Below are 25,969 nucleotides of genomic sequence, written 5' to 3' on the forward strand. Positions count from 1 at the left end.
GATAAGAAAGACCCCAAAAAAGAACAATGACACTTGTTCTGTTTGGAGGTGTCAGATTGTCTCGAACTTGCTCTTTGTGGCCAATTGGATGTGTAACATCAATTCAAAAGAGGCTGAGCAATTTTATACTACTGCATATTCTGTCCAGGGTCCCTGGTTGTTCTTGGTGACACCGGGCAAAATGTAGAAGTACATCATGGACTGGTCGACACTCGATCACAGTGAGATGCTGGAAATGAGTCCGAATTCATTCGACTGCAGCTGTTGAAAAATGATCTGAACAGCTTCCATGCAAAAATCACCTTTGTTATCCTGAATTTAAAAGGCCTTCATAAATTTGCTTTCAACTTTTAAACCAGGGGTGGCAAATACATTTTTGTCACGGGTCACATTTTAGTTTTAATTTCCCTTGTGCCATTATGACTTAAATTATATAAATAAGTCAAGAACTATTTCTTAAATGACTGACATGGGGTGTTTGGCAATTAGAAAATGTTGACAATATCTCTCTTATTTCTTACATATGAGAATTAAAATTTTTGGGGACATATTTTTGCAAGCCTCATGAAAGTTGTTGATGTTGCTCCATATTTGATTGGCTTTCGCGGGCCGCGTAAAATGGTGTGGCGGGCCATATATGGCCCCCGGTCCTTGATCTCTGAAACCCTTAACTTAAACTGTCAGTTTTAATTTTTAAATCAGTTTAATACAGTATATAATGCTGATAAGAATTTGAAGGGAAATAATATTGTAAGTTCTGCTATCAAAACACGTTATATACTGTATTTTCTGGTGTATAAGGTGCACCCCAATGAATGGTGTATTTTCAAACTTGTTTCCATATATAAAGCGCATCGGAAACGTCAATGAATAATAAAGGTTTTTCAAATATAATATAGAAATATATACACAAGTGTTCTAAATATAAGGCACACCCACATTATAAGGTGCTACGGTAATGGCCAGTGACGTGCGGTGAGGTTCATGGCTGGTGAGGCACTGACGTCATCACAGTCAGATTTACAACCATATGAACTCTACAGAGTAGCTTATTCACCATTTGATTGGCAACAGTTAATGTGTTTTATTTAAAATGTCATGTCATCATTCATTCTATAAACTGCAGCATAGGAAAAAGAATAAAAAAAACTATTATCGTGTTACCTTTACTTATAAATGAAGTCCATGTGCCACTCCTTCTGAAGGAAGGCATCTATACCTTCTTTGTAGAAACCTTCCTTATCTTTCTTCAGTTTTAAAAGTCTCTATTTGTTTTAATTTAGAAATGTAATCCTCCATTCTGAAAATAAGACCAAGCAACACGAAAAAATGACTGGATGGTTGCACTTAACTTGCTAACTGTCTACTGTAACTTGCAAGAAGAATCGCTGTAATCACCAGCGTCCCCTGTCATGAGGCAGGAGAACTGTGTGCCTCAGCTATGCATACAGTTTTGATAAAAAATAAAATAAAATAAACACTGTAGTCAAGTGTTTATAATGTAAAGTGACTCTACATTATATACACCAGCTAAACTGTAGAAATTTAGTTCAGAAACTAAAAGTGTTTGAATACTTTAATAGCGATATGCAGAAGGACAGCAATGCGGTCTCACTGAGCAAGCCAGCACAGTTCGCATAGTTATTGCGCAATCCATGGTGAGGCTCAGCCGGCTGTTGCCTCACAGCTTGTCTCTACTTAGTATTTGAACGGTAAATGTGAAAATGGTGAAGATAAATGGAAAATGGTGAAGATAAATGGAAAAGAACTTTAAAGTACAAATCACTAAATAAATATAACTGTTTAATTTATTTTTTCATTTGTTATTTCCATGATGTCAGGTGAGGCACCTGACCTGCCTCCCCTGACTGCACGTCACTGGTAATGGCTGGGGTTACGCACATCTTCTACATGGGGAAATTGAGTCGGTGACCGCTGACAGTAGTTGCGAGACCTGTTTTGGCTCAATCTGACTTCACATATAAAGCGCACCTGCGTATCAGGCACAGGGTCATCTTTTGTAGAAAATCAAGGCTTTTGGGTACACCTTATACACCAGAAAATATGTTATTCAAAATTCTGCTTAAATCAAAGTTATTTCATGATTGTTAAATCATTTTTTTGTAATAGAGTGAGCTGAAAAGCATATATATTTATTTTTTGGGAGAATTGATTAATGTATATTAAGAGACGAGATTGAAGTATGATTGTGAAATGTGTTTTATCTGTAAAAAGAGATTTATTCTTCCATCTGGTCAATTTCTTTTGAATTCTGATAATGGTTAAGCATGTTGCTTTTTATTATGCATTGGGCGAAATGAAAAATAAACTACCATGAGAACATACACGAGTATCAGGAAGCTTATTTTTTTTGATTGTCCCACGCTTACTATGACTTTGGGGTTTATCGATTACAAACCTGCAATATATCGATACAGCCTTAGAACCGTCGATGGACTCTGAAGTGCTTTTCCAGTGTTGTCTCATTCACAACATCATGAGTATAAGTAACAACTGCAGATATTTCGACAGGACTGAATTGCAGGCCAGGGTCGGACTTGCAGCATTTCTGCCGGGCAGACTGCCCATGTGTGACATGCTACATTCAGGCCTTCTTTTTATTTATTCTTTCTTTTTGTCTTTTTAGTAATGTATTTGATTCCGGAATTTGACTACCAGCCTGGCTTTCAGTGAAACAGATGAGAGCAAATCTGCTTGGAATTCATTTGCAGTTCGAAATCTGCAATGGTGCTCCTTTGTTTTGGCACATGTTCTACAATATGTACAGTTGGGGGGGACGTTCAAACAGATGTGCATCTTGTCGGCACAGATCTTTTGTGGCCGGTGGGATTCAAACACGCATATGGTGACTGAGGACTGTGCACAGGAGGCCAACAAATGTGATACTAGGATGTAAAAAACGGTCACCTCACTGCATGTCCAGGTGTGTAAGGCCGGAGTTGGGCAGAAAATGTGCTTAGACAATGAATTTAACCATGCAAGTGTTTTCTGTAGACGCGTGCGGACCTGTGAATGCCTCAGAGCTTCAGCTTTTGTGTTGAAAGGTGTTTCTGTTATACCATGAACGTACGGCTCTTTTGTCAATTTGAAACAGCATTTGAGCTCACTGCTCCTCCGAGTGTGTGTGCCCTGACTGCTAACTCATCCAGGTCATGGTGCCTTGTGGGAGCCCCTCCCACTTTAGACTTTTACCGGAGAGAAAGACAGCTCCTCGCTGGACAGCTTATGTGACCGAAACGTACGAAACGATCGAAAATTTGCATGTAAAATATACTGACCAACGGAGATTACCATTTTTGCTCCGTCTACTGGTCAATAAATGAAAACAATTTTGTAAAATCTTTATGTTCTGTAAATTCAAATGACTCACTTTCTTTGACAGGAACCATGCCGTATTTCTGGGTGTATAACGCGCACCGGAGTATAAGGCGCACCCCCAATGAATGGAAAATGTTTTCCAAATATAATATATAAATCTATAAAGGTTTTCTAAATACAAGGCACAACACATTATAAAACGCTGCAGTAGAGGCTAGGGTTACGTTTTATATATCCCAGTATGGACTGCGCACTACTTGTTCTGCAGGGGGAAATGGAGTCGGTGGCTGCTGACAGTAGTTGTGTGACCTGTTGTGAGTCAATATTACTTCACATGTAAAGTGCACTTGCATATAAGGCGCAGGGTAATCTTTTGAAGAAAATCATGGTCTTATACACTGGGAAATAAGGTATGTACTTCAAAATTTGTGTCCCAACAAGAATACTACGATTATCATGTTTAAGCTAAGCAGACCGGTAGATGAGTGGTTAGCAAGTCAACTTCACAGTGCAGAGAGTGTTCGGTCAAATCCCGCTGCGGCTTCCCTGTGGGGAGTTTGCATGTTCTCCCCGGGCCTGCGCAGGTTTTCTAAGGGTTCTCCAGGTTCCTCCTACATTCCAAAAACATGCATAGCAGGCTGATTGAAACCTCTAAATTGTGAGCGGAGATGGCCGTTTATCTATGCATGCATTTGACTCAGCATGATTCCGACTTCATCTTGGTTTCACTCCCTGGTGTTTTCTACTATCTTTGTGACTGCTTTACTTCCTATATCAGAATCAGAAAATCTTTAATCGTCCCACAATAGGGAAATTTGTGTAGGATAGCTGTCCATGTTATGTGCTTTGTTACAGCTTCAGCTGTTGTTAAAGCGCTATATAAATCGATATGTATTGTATTGTATTATATTTCCCTGCCCTCATGGTGTCCCCCAACGACTGTCTGAAGACAGCTGGGATAGGCTCCAGCACCCCACTGTGACCCTCCTCCCGCCCACCACAAATACCAATTGAATCCAATACAATATGGGACAAATCTAAACTCATAGTGTCGCCTCTGTCTACATTGCGGCGAATGTCGGGGTAGATATGAGTGCAATGTCTCTTGATTCTGATCAAGTTTGGTTCTTAATTATTTTTCTGCCCTGATATTATATTTCACCAACTATTGACTTGTGATTGGGCCGAATGAAAAAAGTCAACGGCTGTAAAAATAAAGCCACTCTTGTTGCACTGCCTAATGGTCTCAGATGCCCGAAGCCGAATGGCGCTTCTGTAGTCCCATAAAAAGAAAATTTCGCTGATAAAGACTTGTTTCCATTTGAAATGTTAACGTGGCCATAAGCTTCTTACCGGCTAGCGTTTCTCACAACAAAATACAACTCAATGATCACACGCAGTCCACTTCTTTTCCACTGGAAGTTACCATGGGTTACAATCACACAACAAAGAATGATTTTTTTTTCATGGTAATTGCACTTTTGTGAAACGTCAGTTTCACAAAATGATGACTACAATATGTTTATGATGCCACAAATGTTTTTTATCCGTTCTTGACATTATTTGTGAAAGCAATAGTCGTGATACAGTGAGTGAAATCAATCACAATGTCAATATTTCATCCCACAACTAATATGTAAGGAAGGCGACACATTGCCACCGATCAGCTCACATCAAGATAATCTGCCAACAATTAGGTCAAAGATGAAGACAGGTGTGCGGATGCATTGTTTTGTATCAGAGAGCAATGTAATGTATGCAGACGACGCATGCATTCAGATTAGTTCAACTGCTCATCAGAGCATGTCAGAGCTGGAGGGATCAACACACTTCCTTGATAATTAGGAGTACAAGCGGTGTAATTGCGCTGCGATGACATACATACGTGTACAATTAGCCACTTCCAGGTTCATTAAGAAAACAGCAAAGGTCTGAAAGCACAAGATATTGTCTCGGTTTCAACCCTGTGTTTGTAGAAATGACCCTTCCAAAGTGTTTTTTTTTTTTTTTTTATCCATGGGGGCGTTTGTCTCCCTTCCATACTGCAAATAGGATACTGGTGTCAAAACTCAGACGCAAAGTTAAGATGCATTCAAGATGCAATTTGGCATTTTTGAAAACTTGCCTATCTCAAACTTGAAATTCTAGTATTGTGATACAAAAGCTATGTTGTACTGCACTGAATGTCCTAGGGTTGCAAGATTTTTTCCCCCCATCTTATATATCTTTTATTGCTGCATATTCATTCTTGGTCTGCAGACGTCATCAAATGTATCCATGGAGCCTCTTTACAATCATCCTGAATGCTTTGGACAGCCTTGTCTCTTTTGAATGACACGACAGAATGAGCATCGATTTGCGAAACAACATGATGGGGTGGTGGCGGGGGATGGGGGTGTTAAGTCTCTGCGAGGAGATGAGAAATGGGCAAAGAGAAGTGAAAACTAAATAGGATGGTGAGGAGAGAGAAGGCATCATAATGAGCCTTACCTCTGACATCCTCTTGTTTCTATGGAGACCAAGGAACCAATCCAGTGGCCTTGAAAAGGACTGTACTACTGAGTGGAATGAGAGGGTGGGGAGCGAGGCGTACGCTGAAGCGTGCAGAAGCAAATACATCCTGCTGTCGTTGTTGGGGCAGGGTTTGAAGAAGCTGCCTCCCTGGCCACTGTCTCGCATCACCCAACATCCTTAAAAGCTGCACTCTCATCAGGCCGTGACAGTCAACAACACATCCTTCCTACGCCACCATCACGAGCTCCTTACCCCGCCCATCCCCAGGCAGCCTTTTGGCTGCTCCTCGTTACATCACACACACTGCTCCCTGGCAGCCTGTGTTTGTGACCGGACGAGTGAGAGGGGAGTGTGAACGTGAGTGAGCCTCTTGTGCGCACGCCGTCCCACCGTCACCGAGTCCCATTGACCAGCACGCAAACAGGATGGACAAACCAAACGTGTGGCGAGCCGTGGTAAGCAGCACGGATCCTCGGCGGATGAGAGAGACCGGATCCCACCCCAGCAGACCAGGCTCCGCCATCGGATATCGGCTGTATGACATGTGAGTAGCGTACTCGGTGGTCCGCATGGCCGCACGGTTCCCGCTGCGTGGCGTGGCGCTGGCTCATTCATGGAGGTGCCAGGCGAGTGGATAGACGTGAAAGCCGTCGTCTATGTGGGGTGTCAGTGCTGAGTCACGGATGGCATCCGGACTCTGTTCTGTCCTCTCAGTCCTTGCTAAACAACATTGCTTTTCCTGGGGAGGGGCGGCAAGCGGGAATATATGGAAGTGACACAATATTGGCAAATGAGATGGAAGCAAAAATAAATTCATGACAACACATGCAGTGATATTCACATTTTTTGTTGGCATGACAGCTGTTGTGAGAGTCATTCAGGTGACCGTTTCTTGCTCTTGCTTGAGTGTCAGGTTGCCGTGGAAGATTAGTCATTCGTCAATGGATGCTTCTTGCACCTTATGTATTGATGTGACACACACACACGTATATATATATATATATATATATATATATATACAGTAAAGTCTCGTTATATCGATATTCAAGGGAGTCCGAAAAAATATCGATATAACCGGGACTATCGATATATCTGACCCTGTTTGCATGTAATTTTCTCTGTGCGTGCATAGAAATAGTTTCGATATAACCGGGACTATCGATATATCCGATATCGATATAACGAGACTTTACTGTATATCCAAAAATCCCATTCCAAAAACATAGATGGAAGGCTGATTGAACAGTCCAAATCGTCCCTAAGGGTGAGTGAGCATGGCAGGTAGGTCGAGACAAGAGAAACTTTATTAGACTCACAATGGAGAAATTCCCAATTCCCAAGTCAAAAAAACTAAATATAGAAGCTGCTTGAAGTCTAAATAACAAAATAATAACACAACATATAAAACACAGACATCATTCAATCATTCAATCTTAACAATTTTTCTGCACCCTGTTTGTTGTATGAAGCAGTTCTAGATGAAAGAGGAGAGGATAAAATTGTCCTTTTCACCAGTGGAGCAGGTACGCCCGTGCTGTAAATGTGCACACATCTGCTACTATCTTAGTTTTGAAAGCAAACATGAAGCCTGAGCCCTCATTGAATAAAAGAGATTGTCTCACATATCCCGTCTACATAATCCGCTTCAATTCCAAGTCACGACTCAGTTCCACATGACATGGAGTGAGTCCCATTGACTGGAAAAAACCACAATCAAAATTCGTGTGTTCATAATTATGAGGCTTCAAGAGTTTGACAAGGTGTGATGTTCAGCAAAATCTTTGAAGAAATCACCTATTTTTGCCAGATGAAGCACTCTACTACCTTATATACGTTTATAGACATTTCTTGAAATGTGCAGTGTGCCACTCACAACTGTACAGACCACCAGACCACAATGATGTAGCAGCTCCGTGCAATTACATCTAAATGTTCACACTCATACTTAACAACTTGTGCATCATGTGGAGTTAGATTACCCTCCCACGTCTCAATCTACAAGTAATTGCATATAGTAAGTAGATGGCCATCAGCCATCGAAATGAAAATGAGACCTTCACGGGTCTCCACAGTCCTTCACAGTTAATATCATTTGCTGGTTTAAATCTCTCGTGTTTCCATGCATGCGAGCACGTGGACGGTCAAGTTCCCCGAGTGATTAGACTTTGATTATAGGCTTGATTAGAAATGCAGTATTATTCCTTTTGTTTTTTTTTTTTTTTGTCATTTCCACAACTTATGATTGAATAACTTGTATTTTCTTCTGCACTTGAATATGTTTGTCGTGAGGAGTAAGTGGTACAGAAAATGGATGGATTTGTCATTAGCATGACTCACAAACTACTCTTGTCGATCAAAACTTTGTGGAGGGTGTGGCACGGGCAAAGAAGACAATTATTACATTTTAGTGCAACTCAATTTGTTCCTCCAAGCATGAACGCATGAAGCAACAGCTTTAATCCATTTGCCACATGATTTCAAAAGGGATGGGAACGAAAAAAAAATAATTGATTTTCACTGTCATCAGTCCCGCAGTCCACTCCGAGACCAAAAAAAATGGCAATCTTCTTTCATCCATCCAATTCTGTTTATGCCCACAAGAGTGGCAGGGGGTGCTGTCTTCGGGCAGTAGCCGAGGGACACCAGAACCGGTTGCCAGCCTGGGCACACAGAGATGAACAACTACCCACGTTCACACTCACACAGAAGGACAATTTTGGGTTTTCAATGAGCCTGTCGTAGATGTTATTTGGAATGTGTGAGGAAACCAGAGTATAAAGAGAAAACTCACACAGGCCCAGGAGAACATGCAAACTTGGCAAGGGAGGCCTTAGCTGGAATTTAAATTGTACCTTTGATGTGTCGTCTCGCAATCAATTAGGATATAGCTTCCTAGATAAGTGTTGGTATGACTTGACATCTGGGGTGAATGTGCTTTTTTTGCGCCTGTAATGGGCAGCATTTTCACATTTCACAGCCCTGCTTTGTTCAGTTCAAATGTTGGTTCTGTTGGACAGTCTGCAGCTGGATGGATGCATGGCTTGAGGAGCCCGCAATAAGTAGAAAGGAGCGTCAGCATATGTCACGGCTTGAAATTGAAGCAGATTTACGTATGTGAGACAATCTCTTGCGTCAGTGGATGCTACAGCTTCATGTTTAATTTCAACATTTAGCTTGTAGCAGACGTGCACATTTGACCTCGACGTCCCTGATCCACTGATGAAAAGGATGCTTGGATCCTCTCTTCTTTCATCTAGAACTGTTTCATAAAACAAAGAGGGTGCAGAAAGTGCTTAAGATTGAATGACTGTCTTTGTGATGTCATATTTGACTGCCTTTCCATCACCTACTGAATTTCGTTTCATTTTTCTACTTCTTCCTTTCCTTTCCTCTTCCCTCCATAACTTTGCCTGTGTGAAATGTAAATGTCTCCACTATGAGACTAATGAAGGCTAATCCAATCCAATCCGATCCAATCCAACATTTTGTTTCAGTGTGAAAACTCATCCAAACACAACAGTTTTTTGTCTTTCAATTTGAGTGATAACCATCTTTTTCATTGGACTCACCACCTACAGGACTGGATGGGGATAATCTTTGATCCATTTCAGTTGTACAACCAGGCGAGACTTGTTTGACTCTGGCACTGGTCAGTGTTCTTGTGAGTTCCTTTTCGTTGGATCTGGTCCCTGCTGTAACCCTAAAATAATAGTAACATGATTTCAACAATATGCAAATTGGTGATTTTTTTTTTGTCTTCTTTTGTTCAAGGACATGGCACATATGCTGCTAAAGTGTTGGTTTCGCTTCTTGTCAAAGTGGCTGTGGGGCTCTTTGTGTCTAGCCAATGATCCTTTAATGAGGAACAGAAGCGAGAGGAGCCCGGTTTGTTCTAAATGTCATTTCATGTTCACTGGGGGGGCTCCTGGGGAATTCCAATGCTCGGCATACATCACTCCAGGATTAGAGCGGGTGTCTACGGCTTAGCCAAAGGCCATCTTTGCCTTCAAGCACGCTTCAATTGTCCATTCTCAAGGGAGTCAGACATTTCCTTGACTGGAAACTTGTAACTTATGACGGCGCAAGAATATATCTCGGAAAAACCGTTGTGTATAATTTGTTCCGCTGCATATGAAAGTTAAATGTGAAAGGTTAGGTGTGTAAAACTTTGCAAAAAGTAACGACATCAGGTGCACGAGTCAGTTCATTGATATAGTCACTTTGAATATTGATAAGTATTCAAAATAGATGGTTTTCGAGTAAATAAAGGGCCCATTTTGCAATTGCTGTTTTAGCCATTTGTGAGGCAGGGAGAGTGATGGTAACAGAGCAGACTTTAGGAATAGAACTGTCTATGTGATGAGTAGACGTAAGTATCTTCACTTCGCTTACCGGGGGCCCTAATCTTAGAGTTGAGATCTTACCATTTTTCTTTCTGTCGCTAACTTTCAAAGCTTCAAACAGGAATAATGGAACAAGGAACACCAAAACAGTTACGCTGTCTGTTGGATTCTTCTATGAAAGTCACCACACATTCTCTCTCTAATAGTAAACACAGCGATAACCAGAATGAGAAGAAGCAGGATGAGAAAATTGATGGATGAAATCAATTCATTTATCTGTCCATTCCTTTTCACATTTCCCAAAATGAACTGGGACAGACTCTCAGGTGCAGCTGAGTTAGCAGAGGATGAGAAGTATTGAAAATGATGTCTGGAAACCGATTGTGATGCCAGGTGTTGATGAACACATGCAACAGCTTGATGGCCTAATTGTCATGGCTTTGACATCGCTGTCAAGGAGGTTTAATATTTGCACGCACAAAGCCTCAAGTGGATGTTAATTTTTATACTCACGGTGCCAATTGAACACCGGTGAGCTTCATTGACAATCCGAGCACGCGTTGTTGACAAGAAGCTGCCACAAAAGGATTGCCCGTGTCCCCTGATTAGCTGAGAGCATCTCTGTATGCCGCTCAGGCTCAAATGATGCCAGCGCTGACGAAATAGTCAGTGCGTCACCACAGCTGACTGAATATTCTCCTTTTCAATCCCTGAATCCTTTACAGAGGTGGAGGAAGCGCAATGCACATTGATTGTAAAGCTCCCAGAGTTCTTTGTGTGCTTGCGTGAGGCAACGTCTGCATTGCATCACCAGCACATGGGCTGGCACCGAGCCTGCTGTCAGCACACACGGCGTCGGAGCATGTGGGCAAAATGCTGGAGAGCTGGAAGTGAATCATTTGTTGAAGCACTGAAACGGCGTGTGTATGTACAGCCATGTCATGCCATTACCCTTTTTGATCCCCCACCGTCTGGCAAATGGCCGCCAAATGTGACTAGAGTTGACATTGCTGATGACGTTTTAGACTCATTATTATTATTAACTTATTCGCTGCCATTCCCAAATGTATTCGGGAATTGAAAATTGTGACGTGGAGCGCTAGTCCCAAATTTGTTTTTGGTTTTTCTTGTGGGGGGTGCCGATAGAATGCAGGTCAGCCCTCTGGCAATGTTTTTCCCTTCCATGAAGGGGCAGAATTTGCCTTTCGTCCATACTAGCGCTTTGTTACTGCTTCAGCTGTTGTTAAAGCACTATAGAAATCAATATGTACATATGTATTGTATTGTATTGTATTGTATTGTATTGTATTGTATTGTGTGAAGCTGTGCCCATTTCAAGCTCAGATAACTCCAGACTCATATAACTTAGAAATTAACTATTTTTTTCCTGATGAAAGACAAGAGTCTCAGGTTTCTTATGCTTTAATTAATTGTTTATGTAGTCCTAAAACTCAAAATTCTGTGGGCCCTGCATTTTGAGTGAAAATGACAAAAACCTTGGCACTAGAGTGGACACATTTGCACATCGTCTGGCAGTGAATGAGTTAATCTTTTTTGGATTAGTAGGTAATCGTGCAGCGTGGATTGACGGCTTTCAGGTTGATGTACCTTTGATGTTTGCACATTTGTATTGTGATCATTTTCAAGGCGGCATTGGATTGATTCATCCCAATCACGAGAATTTAACACTCCTTTTTATGATTTTTACTCTGAGCTAATTTGTTTTCATTGACTTTGAGAAATCAGCACCCGTTCAAGCATCAGTATTTAACCCGAAAAGCTCCAACAGAACAAAGTTAAGAGAAAGAAACAACACCCGGTGGAACATATGTCTATTTTTGCTAACGTTAATTGTATTGAGGCTTGCTAGGAAGGAGTGAGACACCACCTGATTTAGAGAGAGCGGCGAGCTGGATACATCACCTGTCAATCACAGCATGGACACGGATAGTCAGACAGCAGCCATTCCCACTCACATTGACACACATGGCCAATTTAGAGACATGGGAAGGCCAGACTTGCTAACCGCTAGGCTGTTGTGCTGCCCCCAGTAAACAGGTTAGCGTGTATCACGCGAGGCTTTCTTTTGCCATGTAAGGCTAGCGTCGCTCAACCTAGCAAGCGCTCATCTCTCCCTGTGAACCAACATGACAGTAACTTTTGGGTGTCAGCAAACGGAGGTCAAGCTTTGGTGGAGGCTGCCGTTGACGCAGCCTGTCACTGAAACAACAACAGTCGGACATTTGCGACGTTTGCCTGAGTGCTGGCTCGCCGTCATGTTCAAAGACCATCAAGGCGGATGGATGCGGCCTGCTCTCGGCTGCACGTCTCAGTGAGTTAAAGTTTCCTCGGGGGACCTGCTAGTGCTGATGCATCAGAGGCTTGAAACAGACCATAATAAGGCACTGCCTTTGCCGACTGCAAATGCACAGAGGAGAGCTTGACAAACAGCTGCATCTCTAGAACATTCTGTTCTAGAGATGCATGTTTATCAGGAGGGATGCTATGTCACATGCAGTTCGACGACACACTATCTTGTACGTCGTTTTCTTACGTGTGCTCAATTTGCTTACTTCACACTTGACGTGCTGATTCCATTTTGTGTTATCGGCGGTCATTGACAGGGAACCCGTCACTCTCCCTCAGTGGTATTGCTTTTAGCCTCAAGGTATAAAAGGCCTTCAAAACAAACTTTGTCGAGGCTCCATGGCTTGTTCCCCCACCTCAAGCTAGACAGTGGAATACCGCTTGCTAGTTGTAACTCAGCTTGCATGTCGTTTTTGATTATATGTACACAAAGCCTCGACCTGGAAAAGTTTAGAAGTGCCCTCAGTATCTTTAGTCCGCCTTTGTTTCTTTGCTATTCTATCTTTTCTTTCCCTTGACCTTCCTTCTGCGTGGCTGCACTCTGGCTGGCTACCATGTGGGTGACATAGTAGTTCATAAAATGGTGCCCTGCCTACCGTGCCGGATTATCTCCTCACTGCTCCTCTCTGGACGTACTTGAAATTATATTATCTGCCCTCCAGTCTATTCGGGCAAGCTACTCCCCACAGCTGAACAAAGCAGGAGTCCTTCTTACAAGGAGGTTATCAGGAAAATGCATGTGAATGCTAAAGATGACATTGGACACATCCCTTTGGTAGCTGTACTGTTGTGCGATATGAATGTTTTGATAAATTAAAAAGAAATGTCGGTTTATATTCTGCTGAATTGCCCATCCTGTCCGACTTGTGTGTGGACGATACGTCTTTGCGCCACCAGGGGGAGAACTTTCCCATGGCACGCTTTCATATCTGGCCTTCATCCACACTTAATTATGGCTTCATGTTTAAAAGGCCTTTATCAAATATATCGGTGTGTGTGGCTCATAAATTTCGGTGACGGTCTTTCTCTTTGAGTCAACAATATGAGAGGCAATGATACAATGTGAATAAAATGAAAAACATTGTGACCTGTATTCAAATATTTTCAGAATATGATTTGGTCACCTATTTATGAGCGCACATAAATGTTGGTTACAAACGTTCAAGGTTTTCAGATGCTTGAGTTTTCATAGAAGCTGTGTTAAAGGCTTGCTCTAAATGTCTTTGTTTCCCTTTTGTTCCTGAGAGTAAGAGCACAAAACCTTACAGTTAGAAGTGCTGTCTCGTCTCGCCACAAATATATATATATATATATATATATATATATATAGTAAAGTCTCGTTATATCGATATCGGATATATCGATAGTCCCGGTTATATCGATACTATTTCTATGCACGCACAGAGAAAATTACATGCAAACAGGGTCGGATATATCGATAGTCCCGGTTATATCGATATTTTTTCGGACTCCCTTGAATATCGATATAACAAGACTTTACTGTATATATATATATATATATATATATATATATATATATATATATATATATATATATATATATATATATATATATATAAATGTACGTTCGTAAGACGAAAAGTTCGTAAGCCAAGGGGTTCGTAAACCGAGGTTTCACTGTATGTATGTATTTCACATATCTTTATTATCTCATGCCTTTCTCCTTCGTGTCACTTCTTGCCTATTCAATCTGCTCAGACTATCGGCCTGCTGCCAAATCGCTGTGATGAACAGTTGTTTGCGGTGAGTGGAGACCCAACTTCCAATCAGTATTCAAATGAGCCAGTGTCAGGTTTCTAAAAATGCAAAGCAAACAATCTTTTTTTAAACTCATTCATAGCGTTTGATGACGTGACATACGTCATAAAAACAAAAGTACATTTTTTTTCTTGTAATCCTTGATTTGTCAAGTACAACAACCAAAACCATGTACTGTAATCAAATTCTTCTCATTGATAAACTATTCTTCTCGAAAAGGATGTGTGTGGCCGCCTCCAAGTGAGTGAATTTGTCACTGAGATATGGTAAAATGTGCTGGAACACAATGCCCCCTCAAGGTTTGCGGCTGCCCCCTCATACATGCCTGTTTGGATCCAGCCTTGGAGTGCTATCTAAATTATGGGACTACTTGACACATGCGGCATTTTTTAGAACACAATACTTGAGATAACAAATCCAAAGAGAACAGTCTCTTGTACAGCACAGAACACGTCACGCAGATTATGTCAACTGCTCAAAAATGTCGAGTATGGCCACATAAGGGCATTTTGGGTTTTTTTTAATACTTAAACCAGCATGAAATTTATTCATAGAATAAGATACCATCAAGATTTGTACTTTTATTCTTGATACATACTGACTAACCCAATGCTGGCTAGGATATTGAGCAGTGTTTTGCTTTACGAGGCAAAACAGCGAACACAATGCAAACAGCAATGACACCAAAACTAAAACCGAAGCGCAACCGGGGCTAAAAAAAAATGTCCTGCCTGCCAAGTGGGATCCAAACCAAACGAGCTCGCTACAACTAATGCCCACTTGGTGCTGCAAACGAGCCAATAGACTACTGTGATCTACCATCTGAAAAGCAAACAACACATCATCTCTCGTGTTATTAGCCAACTGTATGAAATTAAAACTCATAACAAGGCTGACTCAGTGTTCCAGCACCAAACAGCTGCAAATAACATTTTCAGACATCAGGTTTTCCAGGTTTCCTGGGACACATTGGCTACAATTTTATGATCGACTTTGGGATTGTTTCATCAGCCATGTGCCTTGTCTTGAACACAAAGAGCAGTGGCGGTCCGTGCATGTCATTCCTATGCCTTCAGTAGTGCTACGTCTGAATCACTCCACAGATATGATTTACTACACGTCCATGAGAGGATGTTGGCCAGGAAATAATTTGTGACTTGAAGAAACTTAAGAAATACTGTCATTACAGTGTTAAAATATTTCCTGTGAATGTGTGGATTAATGATAACCTTAAAACATTGCAATATTATTTGCTATTTGTGCTAACTTCGGAGCTGTCCAACCTTTCTTAATGATGTCCATCTATTCTTGAAGCGGGCCAGTTCTGTCGTGGGCTGCTCGCTGGACTCTCTAGAGGAGGTGGGCAACAGACGGACGCTAGCTAAACTAAAAGCTATGACGGACAGCCCCTCCCACCCCCTCCTGCCCATCCTGACAGCTCTGGGTAGCTCCTTTAGCCAGAGACTATTACACCCGCGCTGCAAGAAGGAGAGGTACCGCCGCTCGTTCCTACCGACTGCTGTCAGGCTTCACAATTCCCAATGATCACATGTGAAAAAAAAAAAAAAAAAAACTGGACACTTGTAAATATGGGTTGTTGCAATATATCTAAATGCATTTCTTGATTCTGCACTATGTACAGTCTTGTTTATAGAACGGTTTTTGCACATCTACATTTGCACAGTATACAGTTGACATTTTTATTTTGTTATGCTTAGAATATCTTGTTTTCTATCCTTTCACTCCCACCCCAACCCCATCCCTCTTCAATTGCTGCTGTGGACTGCAAATTTCCCCATTGCGGGACGAATAAAGGTATTCTGATTCTGATTCTGATTCTGATTCTGAAAAGTCCATCTTGAAAATGGCTTTAACAGTATATCTGCAACCAAATCCAATTTTTTTTCCTCCTTCAGCCATTGTGGCTTGACAAAACCGTGATTAAATCAACACAAAAATATATTTGCTTATGCAGCTTTCTACAGATACAATGTGCTAGCCATGGCCAGTATGCACTTATCACTTGTGGCTAGTGATACTATGATTGACTAGTGACCAGCCAATCATGTGACTAGCCAATCATAATTTGCAAAAACTTTGACGTGACCAGCGCCTTCGAGCAGGCCTTAGGTTGCCACCTCGAACTCTAATTGGTTCACGCAACAGCTTCATTGCCATTGATTTTTATGCTCCAGGGCCTGCAGAACTGATTGTGAAGACGTGCAGGTAGATTTCTGACCCTGGTAACAAATGAGGGCTGAAATGTGATTGGTTCACTGTTTAAATACAAAAAACATACACTTGGAGGCAGCACAATAGGCTAAAAGCAATGAATTAATTAGTTAGAATTCATGGACAAAATATAATTCACATCAGTCCGTGATTCAGATATTTTTAGGCCAGTAGAAAAGGCCTTGCAGGCCCTGACGGTCCACCACTGGAAAAGAATGAAAACAGCTGTGAACCGTTGACTACCTCGTGGTGGGAAAAGATGTTGGTCCAATCCGATAGACCCAAACGTCTTGTCAGGCTTTGCACAGTCGGTGGGTGGCGCCTGTCGTGGCAACAACCCCTGATATTGATGGTAAACATGGGTTGTAGGGGGACACTATCAGCCTGAAGAAAAAAAAAGCTGGGTACCAGCTGGCCAAGGAAAACACAACTGTGGTGCTGGAGACGCGAACCTATCCGGAAGCTGAATCTCCTCTGAAAGAGGAGCAGTGTGGTTTTTGTCCTACAAGCATACTCTGGGCTTCATGGGAGTTCACCCATGAACATATCCACATGTACTTTTATGGACTTGGCGTTCGAGGAGAGTTCTGCCCCCCTGCATGATTCTGGAGCACCAAACCTCCTGATGTGCCATGTTCTGTCCTTGTACGACTTATGTCTTGGTTTGGTTCTCATTGCCAGCAGTAAGTTCGATTTGTTTCCAGTGAGGGTTAGAGGCTGCCATTTATTCTGTTTATATGGTACTGTTCCGAATTATGATGGGCAGAGTTTCGAGACGCCACCACGGCATTGACTGGGTCCGTTTTAGATGGCCGTAGGATTGTATTTGTGCTTTTTTATGTGGTCTCGAGTCAAAAAGGGTGGAGTTCTCTCTCTCTCTCATTTCTCTCTCTCTGTCGGGAGTAAAGTACTGCAACTACTCATTTTCTTTTGGAATGAAAATGACAAAAAATGTATTGACAACACATGTCCTTGGTACTTTTGTGTATATGCTTTTGTAAGCTACATTTTTTTCCTCTTTCACTGAGTGGTTTCGCTCGTTCATAAACTGACATATCAAAGCTGGTGTTTAATTAATTTACTGAGTAGTCATGTTGAATTAAAGACCCGTTCATAATCTCCTTGCCGTGTCATAAACATTGGCATGCTTGCGCCGACCCCCGTCTTATCATCTCTGCGGCACGCAGCCTCCTTGTACTCCTTGAGGTCGAGCAATGGCAAAGATGATTCTTTGCAGCTGGCCAATTTCTACTCAAGTATTTATGGATTGCAGATGACTGAGGGAAGGTCATGGCGAGATCCTTGAGGGCACTTTATCAGTGATTGACTGGGTCAGTCCCAGCGAGGAGTGGGGGTCCCCGCGCCGCAATGCCTCATATCAGCCCGTGTTAGAGGACTGCAGTTTAACGCTGCTGCGATCACATTGAGACAAAAAGAACCTGTCACAACTCTCTTCACATGATCTCATTTAATTGGATGGATGCAGGGCCAAAGCATTTTTATGGCTCTAAGATATATGCTGCATCTTGATTAATACCACATTAGGCTTAGGGATTTTGATCACATGTTCGGTTATTTAATGTGTAGTTGAATTATTGTTGTTATTGTTATTTTTGGAAAAGAAATTGCAGCTGTTCTGAAAGTACTATAGAAATCTGTCTGTGGCTGGATGGATGCATGACTTGAGGAGCCCGCGACGAGAAGAAAGGAGCATCAGCACTGAGCGCTGATGCGTATGTGGAACTGACGCGACTTGGAATTGAAGCGGATTTACGTGGGACACGAGATGTGATACAGTCTCTTTGTCAATGAATGCTACAGCTTCGTGTTTGATTTCAACATTTAGCTATCAGCAGACATGCACATTCCACCATGGTGTCCCTGATCCACTGGTGAAAAGGAGGCTTTGATGCTCTCCTCTTTGATATTGAACTGCTTCATGCAACAAAGAGGGTGCAGAAAGTGCTTAAAGGAAAACCGACACCTCCGGACAAGTTGCGTCCATAATTTGTAAAATCACTTCAAATGACTTCTACTGAGTGCATTTTACAAATATTCCAACACATATAGCTATATTTTACGTTTTAAGACTTGTGCTGAATATTCAGGAAGTCTTGTTTTTGAGTTGATAACGATACCCGAAGTGATGTCACATTCGGAACGCCCCTGACCGAGAAAGCGACACACTGCATTTTGGGTACTTTTTTTCGTCTGAAAACACAGTGTTGATCAAGAAATTAGAAGGAAAACTACATAAATAACACGATGGTGACTCGTGTGGCAGCCAATTGCGGTAACGCGCATAAATAAGGTGTAAATTTACACAAATTCCCATCAAATCAGCCCATTTCATGTACAGGATGAAACGCAGCTTGTGTGCCATCTTGTGCATTTTCTGGGCGCTACATCGTAGTCCAGATCTTCACCGGTTTCATCGCTTGCAGGTGGCTCAAATTGAGACGGAAGGACTTCCTTAATCGATTGAAAACATTTATGCTTTCCTCTTCAGAACTATTTGAATCATATTCATAACTGGATGAGTAACAAGAAAGCATCTTCTCCGAATCTGAACTCTCTGAAGCCATTGTTTTGATTCTGGAGCAAGGCAGTGTGTGACTCATAGTGACGTCACGAACAAGGAGGTGGAACTATCAGCCTACGTGTTTTGGGTATTTTAGATGCTATAAAACATTTTTCTGTCAGTTAGGAAACAAAAAAATGGTGTCGGATTGAAAGATTGAAAGACTGTGTCTTTTGTGTTGTCATGTTATTTGGTATTGAGGTTTTTTTTTACTTCAAGTTGGCAGCACGAGACTGGGTGCCTTTACAGCAGCTCCTGGATTTGTCTTTCTACTTTTTCATTTCCTTTCCTCTGGCTTTCATAACTTTGCTGCTGTTAAATTTAAATGTCTCCACTGCAAGACTAATAAAGGCTAATCCAATCCAAATAAAGTTCTATCAAATTCTTTGGCCTGTCCATAGATGCGTGGTCAACGAACAAAACATCATGATGTGTATTATTATTTTTTTGTATCTGTGCCAATGCAAGATTCTTGCCACCAAGAAAAAACTTTTTTTTAACCAATTAGCCACTCAAGTGGACATGAGTGCCAACTAGATCGCATCGTCTTTATGGTAGTGTGTGTTGTTTTGCTTTGCCCTGCCCTGTAGACTCTAAACTTAATTAAAGCCCGTAGTTTATATTTGACAAGTTGTTTGCATTTCATGCCACCTAATTCTGCACTAATCGCTCTTCCTGACGGGCTCTTTTTGCATTCTGAACAAAAACTGTTTCCACCCACACTTTCCATTAATCCAAAAGAAGGAAGTCACTTGAAAGCTTATTTTTAATGGGTTGCCTGTTTGTGTCTCTGTTTATTATTGACGACAAAAAGTCAATAAGTGTGATGTTTCCAGGACCAAAGAAAACCCACAGGGAACGGCGATGTACAAAATAGCTTGTTTGCTGTGAGGCTCATGAAAATGAGGATGTGTGAATTGTTAGAAAATGGCTGATGAATGGTGTGTAGATTAATTCATTCCTTTGTGTCCCCTCACTGCCATTCAGGCTTTCTTTGCACCCTTTGTTGACACCCAAGCTCTTTCAATATTTTGCGAAAGGCTCATCCGGTTCCAGGAGGTTCCGAAAATAACTTCATGTGGAGAGTTGTTGACGGATGAAACGGTTCTAACCACATTAAACATTTTGATAACTATATATGCGTGTTAATTTGACTTTTGTGATTGTAGCCCCAAAGTCTACTTGTTTGTGTCACTGCATCATTCTCATTGTATGTTTGCTCTGAACCGACTTGGGCTGAATCTTGATGAGAGGTTCTGGTTTGAGAAACAACAACACTGGCTTTGTGTTCAATGGCAAACAATTGGCCAGAAAATGCCTTGATTGGCATTCATTTTGGGTCACTCGGCCAAATGCGACAGTACTAAATTGAATCCCAAAATGTTTTCATTTCCTCCAGGTTTATGATGTTCACATATGCATGACCTCAATTTTGTTTCTGACATCCTGACTTGACCCTATTATTGAATTGATTTAATGAATCCCTTCCTTCTTGACACGTGTGGTCATACGGCATTGCCGCAGTCCCGCCCATCCCCTCAAACAGCCAATCACATGTGTCGCTTCTCTGCTCTCTTTTGAAGCTTCACGAGTACGCTAGTGTTGCCCGGCAACCGCATTCGGCACATTTCTGGGAGGTTCTCTGCAGATGGCAGCGCCTGTGTGAGGAAGACTTATCGGGAGAGGATGAGAAGAAGCGAAGAAAATTTGTCTGGATAAGGGCACAGCATTGGAAAGTTTAAGCTTGACTGGGAACAGCAAGGTTCTTCCTCCCGGCCCCAGGCACTCGTCCACATTCCGGTACCTGTACCGGCTGGAGTCGCAGCCATGAAGTCTCAGAGGATTCTGTGTGGGGCCAGCCTTCACAGAGGACACACTGACTGACCTGAATTGCTGCGAAACACAGCCAGCACAGCAAATACTGGACTTCTTCTGAGGCGTGGATCCCAAGTATAAATTAAGGTCCAAAAGGGGATCCCAGTCCGCCTGCTGTTGTGGGCTCATGTTGACAGAGACGGACGGCTCCAGGAGTAGTGTGCTGGTGGTTAGTGGCAGGTTAAAACAGTGCCGGCTGTCATCAGTCCTTGTGGTTTTGCTCCAGTCGCAAGATGAATCCGATTTCCACACCATTGGCTCATACATGCCAATGAATCAAGGTCCTGCTTATTTGCTGACATTTTTGGATATTTAATGTCCTTGGATTCCGTGTTGCTGCTTGATTGTCCGTGCCCAGGATGTGGAAGTTTAAAGCCTTTTGTATGGACTACTGGCATGTGCTGTGCTTGCACCCCAACAACAACTTTTACAAAAGGTAGGTCTGAAGACAAACACAAACATGTTTCCTCACGTCTTAATAAACACACATGGAAAAAAAAAACATTGACTCATACATTGTAAATAGCACAGCTACCTTATGTCGAGTCAATACAGTGTCAAATATGTTTTTTCAATGCTTTTTAGATTTTTATACTTTACACTATGTACAGTTCTTTTTATGACACTTGTTTGTGCAGGTATAGTATACATTTCAGGCTCCTGACATTTCCTTTTGTGCATAGAATACTTACCCACCCTCCCCCCCCCTTTCAATTTTGCTGTTGTAAATTGCAAATTTCCCCATGTGGGACTATTAAAGGCTTTCTGATTCTGATTCTGTCCGGTTGTGAGGCAAACTGTGACTGAGGTGAGAGCTCGTTTAGGCAATTGCGAGCTACATGAACTGTTGTAAATTTCTTTGAGAAATCCTCATTTTAGCCTTCATTTAGCACAAGCAGCCAATTTACTGACTTTGTGATGGATTGTTTATGTGTTCAGCATTGACCGAAAAGCAAGTGATGACTAAATGTATCCCATCTGGGTCCCACTGGGGAAACTGCGCCGTTCACCTCTCACCTCCTGCATAATCTCTCCCTCATTAGTTGCCCATCCATTTTAGAAGCACACATAAAGCATGTCTAAGGAATCCACAATTTATGACTCTTTCAAATGCTTCAGGATTTCTCTGCCTTTTACACAAACATGTCCTGTCCTGAGATTAGATTACACATTGTTTTGGGGGGATGTGGAAAAGGGAGAGCAGACTGGAACACTCTCAAACATGTTTTGTTCTACCAGGTATCAGATTATTTTAACCACTAGAGTTGGGGGGGGGGGGGTTGTAAATGACAAGTTTATCAAAATGGTTTTCTATTGCCCTGTATCATGCTGTATAAATTACACAGCTCATCCCCCCTGCTGCTGTGTTGGGACTATAAAGGCGGCCGCATGTCATTCACAGCCGATAATGACAGAGGCCTCAGATGCTCCTTAAACCGAATAATCACACTCCAGTTGTTGAAAAGCTGAAATGCAGCTGAGACAAATTCAAAGACAACCATTTACCTGCCATTGCGGCCTAATGAAGCTTTGTTTCCAACATGGGCTGCGCAGCAAAATTACCACTTTGGCCTCATGGTAGTGTGCATGTTGATTAGAATCCGGGCTCTGGACTTCCTTTTTGAAGTTTGAAGTTGGCAGCTGAATGTGACCACACTCTGAGTGGCTACTTACCGGTAAATCTCCCTGAGATTTAAGAGGGGAGAATGAGGAAGAAAATTTGCAGAAACATAGGACAAATATGAAAATGACAACAACAAAAAAAACTCCCAATATGCAAAAACACTGGTGTGGATCCGCAAACAATTTGAATAAAAAATATCAGCAATTACCACCAGATGGCAGATATGTCTTTATAGCGCTTATAATGCAAAGTGAGTCAACCTAATATTGTTTTGCAGGTTTACGATGATATAAAAGTTAAACATGGACCTCAATAATTTATAATTTTGAGTTATTATTATTGACGAATGTACAAAATGAGTTCTTATGAGCACTTAACTCATTCACTGCGAGCCGTGCAAAAATGTGTCCACTTCAGTGCCAGTGTTTTTGTCCTTGTCACTCAAATTCCAGCACCCACAGAATATTGAGTTTTAGGACCAAACATTGAAAGCAGCATAAGAAACCTTAGACTCTCTTCTTTCATCAGAAACAAAGAGTTAATTAATAAATTATAAGGGTCTAGAGTTGTATGATCTCGAAATGAGGGTGGCTATCCAAAATATAATGCAATACATATATATTGGTTTCTATAGCGCTTTAACGACAGCTGAAGCTGTAACAAAGCGCTAACATGGAAAAAATGGAAATGCTGCCTCTCGTGGAAAGGAGAAACATTGACCAGCGCTTTATCGGCAGTCCCAAATTTGGAAATGGCGCTCCACGTCATATTTTCAATTCCCAAATAAGTTCGGGAATGCCAGAGTTTTTTGGTTTTGTATACAGTGAATTGTATTTTTATTTATTTTAATGTAAGTACACCATTCGCAATGGTGAAGAAAAAAAATGTATATTTGTTGTTTGTGTCGAGCTCATTGCTGATGGGTTAGGATAGTGGACCTTTTCTACATGAAATAAAAAATGTATGACCAAAATGGACGCTGGCCTTCTCCCACCTTCCAAAAATGTGCATGTTCGGTTCATTTGAGACCCTCAGTTGTCCTTGGGTGGAAATGTTAGTCTTGTGTTTGTGTTTGTCGAAAAACGGCCCATTTTGCTTATGTCAGCTCGAGCTCACCAGCAATCCTAATGACAATTACAATCCAGAAAATGGAATGAATAGCACACGGGCCATCTATGATCTCTGCTGGGAGATGGTTTGTTGTTATTGCAGTGGGCTCATCATTCTGTATTGTTTTCTTCTTTTTCTCCACTTTGCTTCAGTGAAATGGCACTTTTACAACTACAGATTCAAATAATGGCTCCTTATTGGCCGCTTCTTCTTAATTTCCCCAAACACACCTGGAGTTGAGAATAGGAAATTAAGGCGTTGATTTTCCAGATTTGTGTCAGATTAAATCTGACCGACATAAACAGTGTCCAGTGGTCCAGTTCTGATAGACTAAGACAAAATGGTTTAAAAAAATTAAATATTAAAAAAAAATCATATTTTCTGAGGTGAGGTGGCAACTATTACTATTGTGTAATACAGGGGGAATTAATGGCATACTTTGGATTCCGAGTCTGTATAATTTAGTATGACTGGGAGTTGTATGGATGGATGGATGGATGGATTTGCCTTTATTACTCTCGCAGTGGAGAAATTTACATTTCACAGCAGCAAAGTGATGAAAGGAATGAAAGTAGGAAAACAAAATACATGAGCTGCTGAAAAGGTAGCCACTCGCGCGTCGCCGTCTTGAAGTCAAAAGAACAAAAAAAAGACTAAATAAATAATATGACAACACTAAAACAGTATGACAACACAGAGAGTCATTCATTCTTAAGCACTTTCTCTACCCTCTTTGTTACATGAAGCAGTTCTATATGAAAAAGAAGAGGATCAAAGCGTTATTTGGTATTTCGATGAGAAGGTTTCTTCAGCCGTCATCTGTACAAAAGTGAAGGTTTCGGACGTTTCGCCTCCTATCCAAGAGGCTTCGTCAGCGAACTAAAGTCTGACTGGTCGTATCGGCCCTATTTATATATCCCTAATGTCCAGACCTGGTGGCGCCGGACACAGCTATGATAGGTCCCTACTCTCAGGTTGGGGGGGGGCGCGGGACCCCCCCCTGTGGCCCCACTGATTGTTCCTACATTCCTGACTAACGATTGGCCTATTACCCCCACTCCCCCCGGTATCACCTCATCAGCATAACGACCCTCATCAGCATTGCGAAAGTTGCCTAACCTGTTTTGCCTGAGCAGGCTATTGTATGAACGATCCAAATTGAACCTCACACCATCCAAATTGAACCTCACACCACCAGACCGGTTTAATGAAGGATTTTGTTGTTTTATAAGAATCGCAGCAAAGTTATGAAAGAAATTGTTTTATAAGAATCGCCTCTTTTACCCCCCTTTCAAACCATCTATGTTCTTTCGCTAAGATTTTAACCTCATTGTCGTCAAATGAGTGGTTGCTAGCTTTTAGGTGCCGATACGACCAGTCAGACTTTAGTTCGCTGACGAAGCCTCTTGGATAGGAGGCGAAACGTCCGAAACCTTCACTTTTGTACAGATGACGGCTGAAGAAACCTTCTCATCGATGGACCACTCCTGTACGACTGAGAGTTTACACAGACGTTATTTGGTATTGTTATTTGTTATTTGTTATTGTTATTTGTTATTGTTATTTGTTATTGTTATTTGTTATTGTTATTTGTTATTGATTTGTTGTTGTGTGTATTTGAGTTATTTGTGATGTATTTTGAAATGCAAAAACACATGCTAATCAATTATGCTTTTAGATTAGATTAGATTAGATTAGATTAGATTAGCCCTTATTTGTCTCACAGTGGAGAAATTTACACATTTCACAACAACAAAAACAAGATTTTGGTTCAAAATCATGAGGGTGTGTGGTCCTGAGGAAAAATTGTGTCCACCTTTGTCATTCCAATTGCCTGTCCAAGAGGGGTGATTGGATTTATTAGTCTCACAGTGGAGAAATTTACATCTCGCAGCAGCAAAGTGATGAAAGTAAGACGAAAGAAAGAAATGGAAAAACAACATACAGGAGCTTCTATAAAAGCAGCCACTCTCTTGAAGTCCAACAACAAAAATACAAATTAAGATATAATGTGACACAGCACAATAGACTCAGTCATTCAATCTTAAGCACTTTCAGCATCCTCTTTGTTACATCAAGCAGTTCTAGATGAAAGAGGAAATTATCAAAGCCTCCTTTTCACCAGTGGATCAGAGACATCATGGTGGAATCTGCTACAAGCTAATTTTTGAATGCAAACACGACGCTGTAGCATCCATTGATAAA

The 25,969-nt window shown here is 41.5% G+C and overlaps 1 protein-coding gene across 6 annotated transcripts in view; it reads left to right on the forward strand.

The window, feature by feature from the left end:
• iqsec1b (IQ motif and Sec7 domain ArfGEF 1b) overlaps positions 1-25,969 on the forward strand; it is a 133,435-nt gene that overhangs the window by 47,832 nt on the left and 59,634 nt on the right. Inside the window, exon 1 of one of the 6 annotated variants that reach the window (XM_088994457.1) lies at positions 6,082-6,397. The exons of 4 other annotated variants lie outside the window; for them this stretch is intronic. In XM_088994457.1, the coding sequence (XP_088850583.1) occupies positions 6,279-6,397 (119 nt within the window). In that variant the 5' untranslated portion in view covers positions 6,082-6,278. Of the gene's footprint in view, positions 1-6,081; positions 6,398-20,826; positions 21,467-25,969 lie in introns of those variants that run through there. One more of the 6 variants, XM_088994484.1, reaches the window with a different exon arrangement.

Source organism: Hippocampus bargibanti, linkage group LG01 (genome assembly GCF_051943395.1).
Source record: "Hippocampus bargibanti isolate YZ-2025 linkage group LG01, ASM5194339v1, whole genome shotgun sequence".
Taxonomy (NCBI): domain Eukaryota; kingdom Metazoa; phylum Chordata; class Actinopteri; order Syngnathiformes; family Syngnathidae; genus Hippocampus; species Hippocampus bargibanti.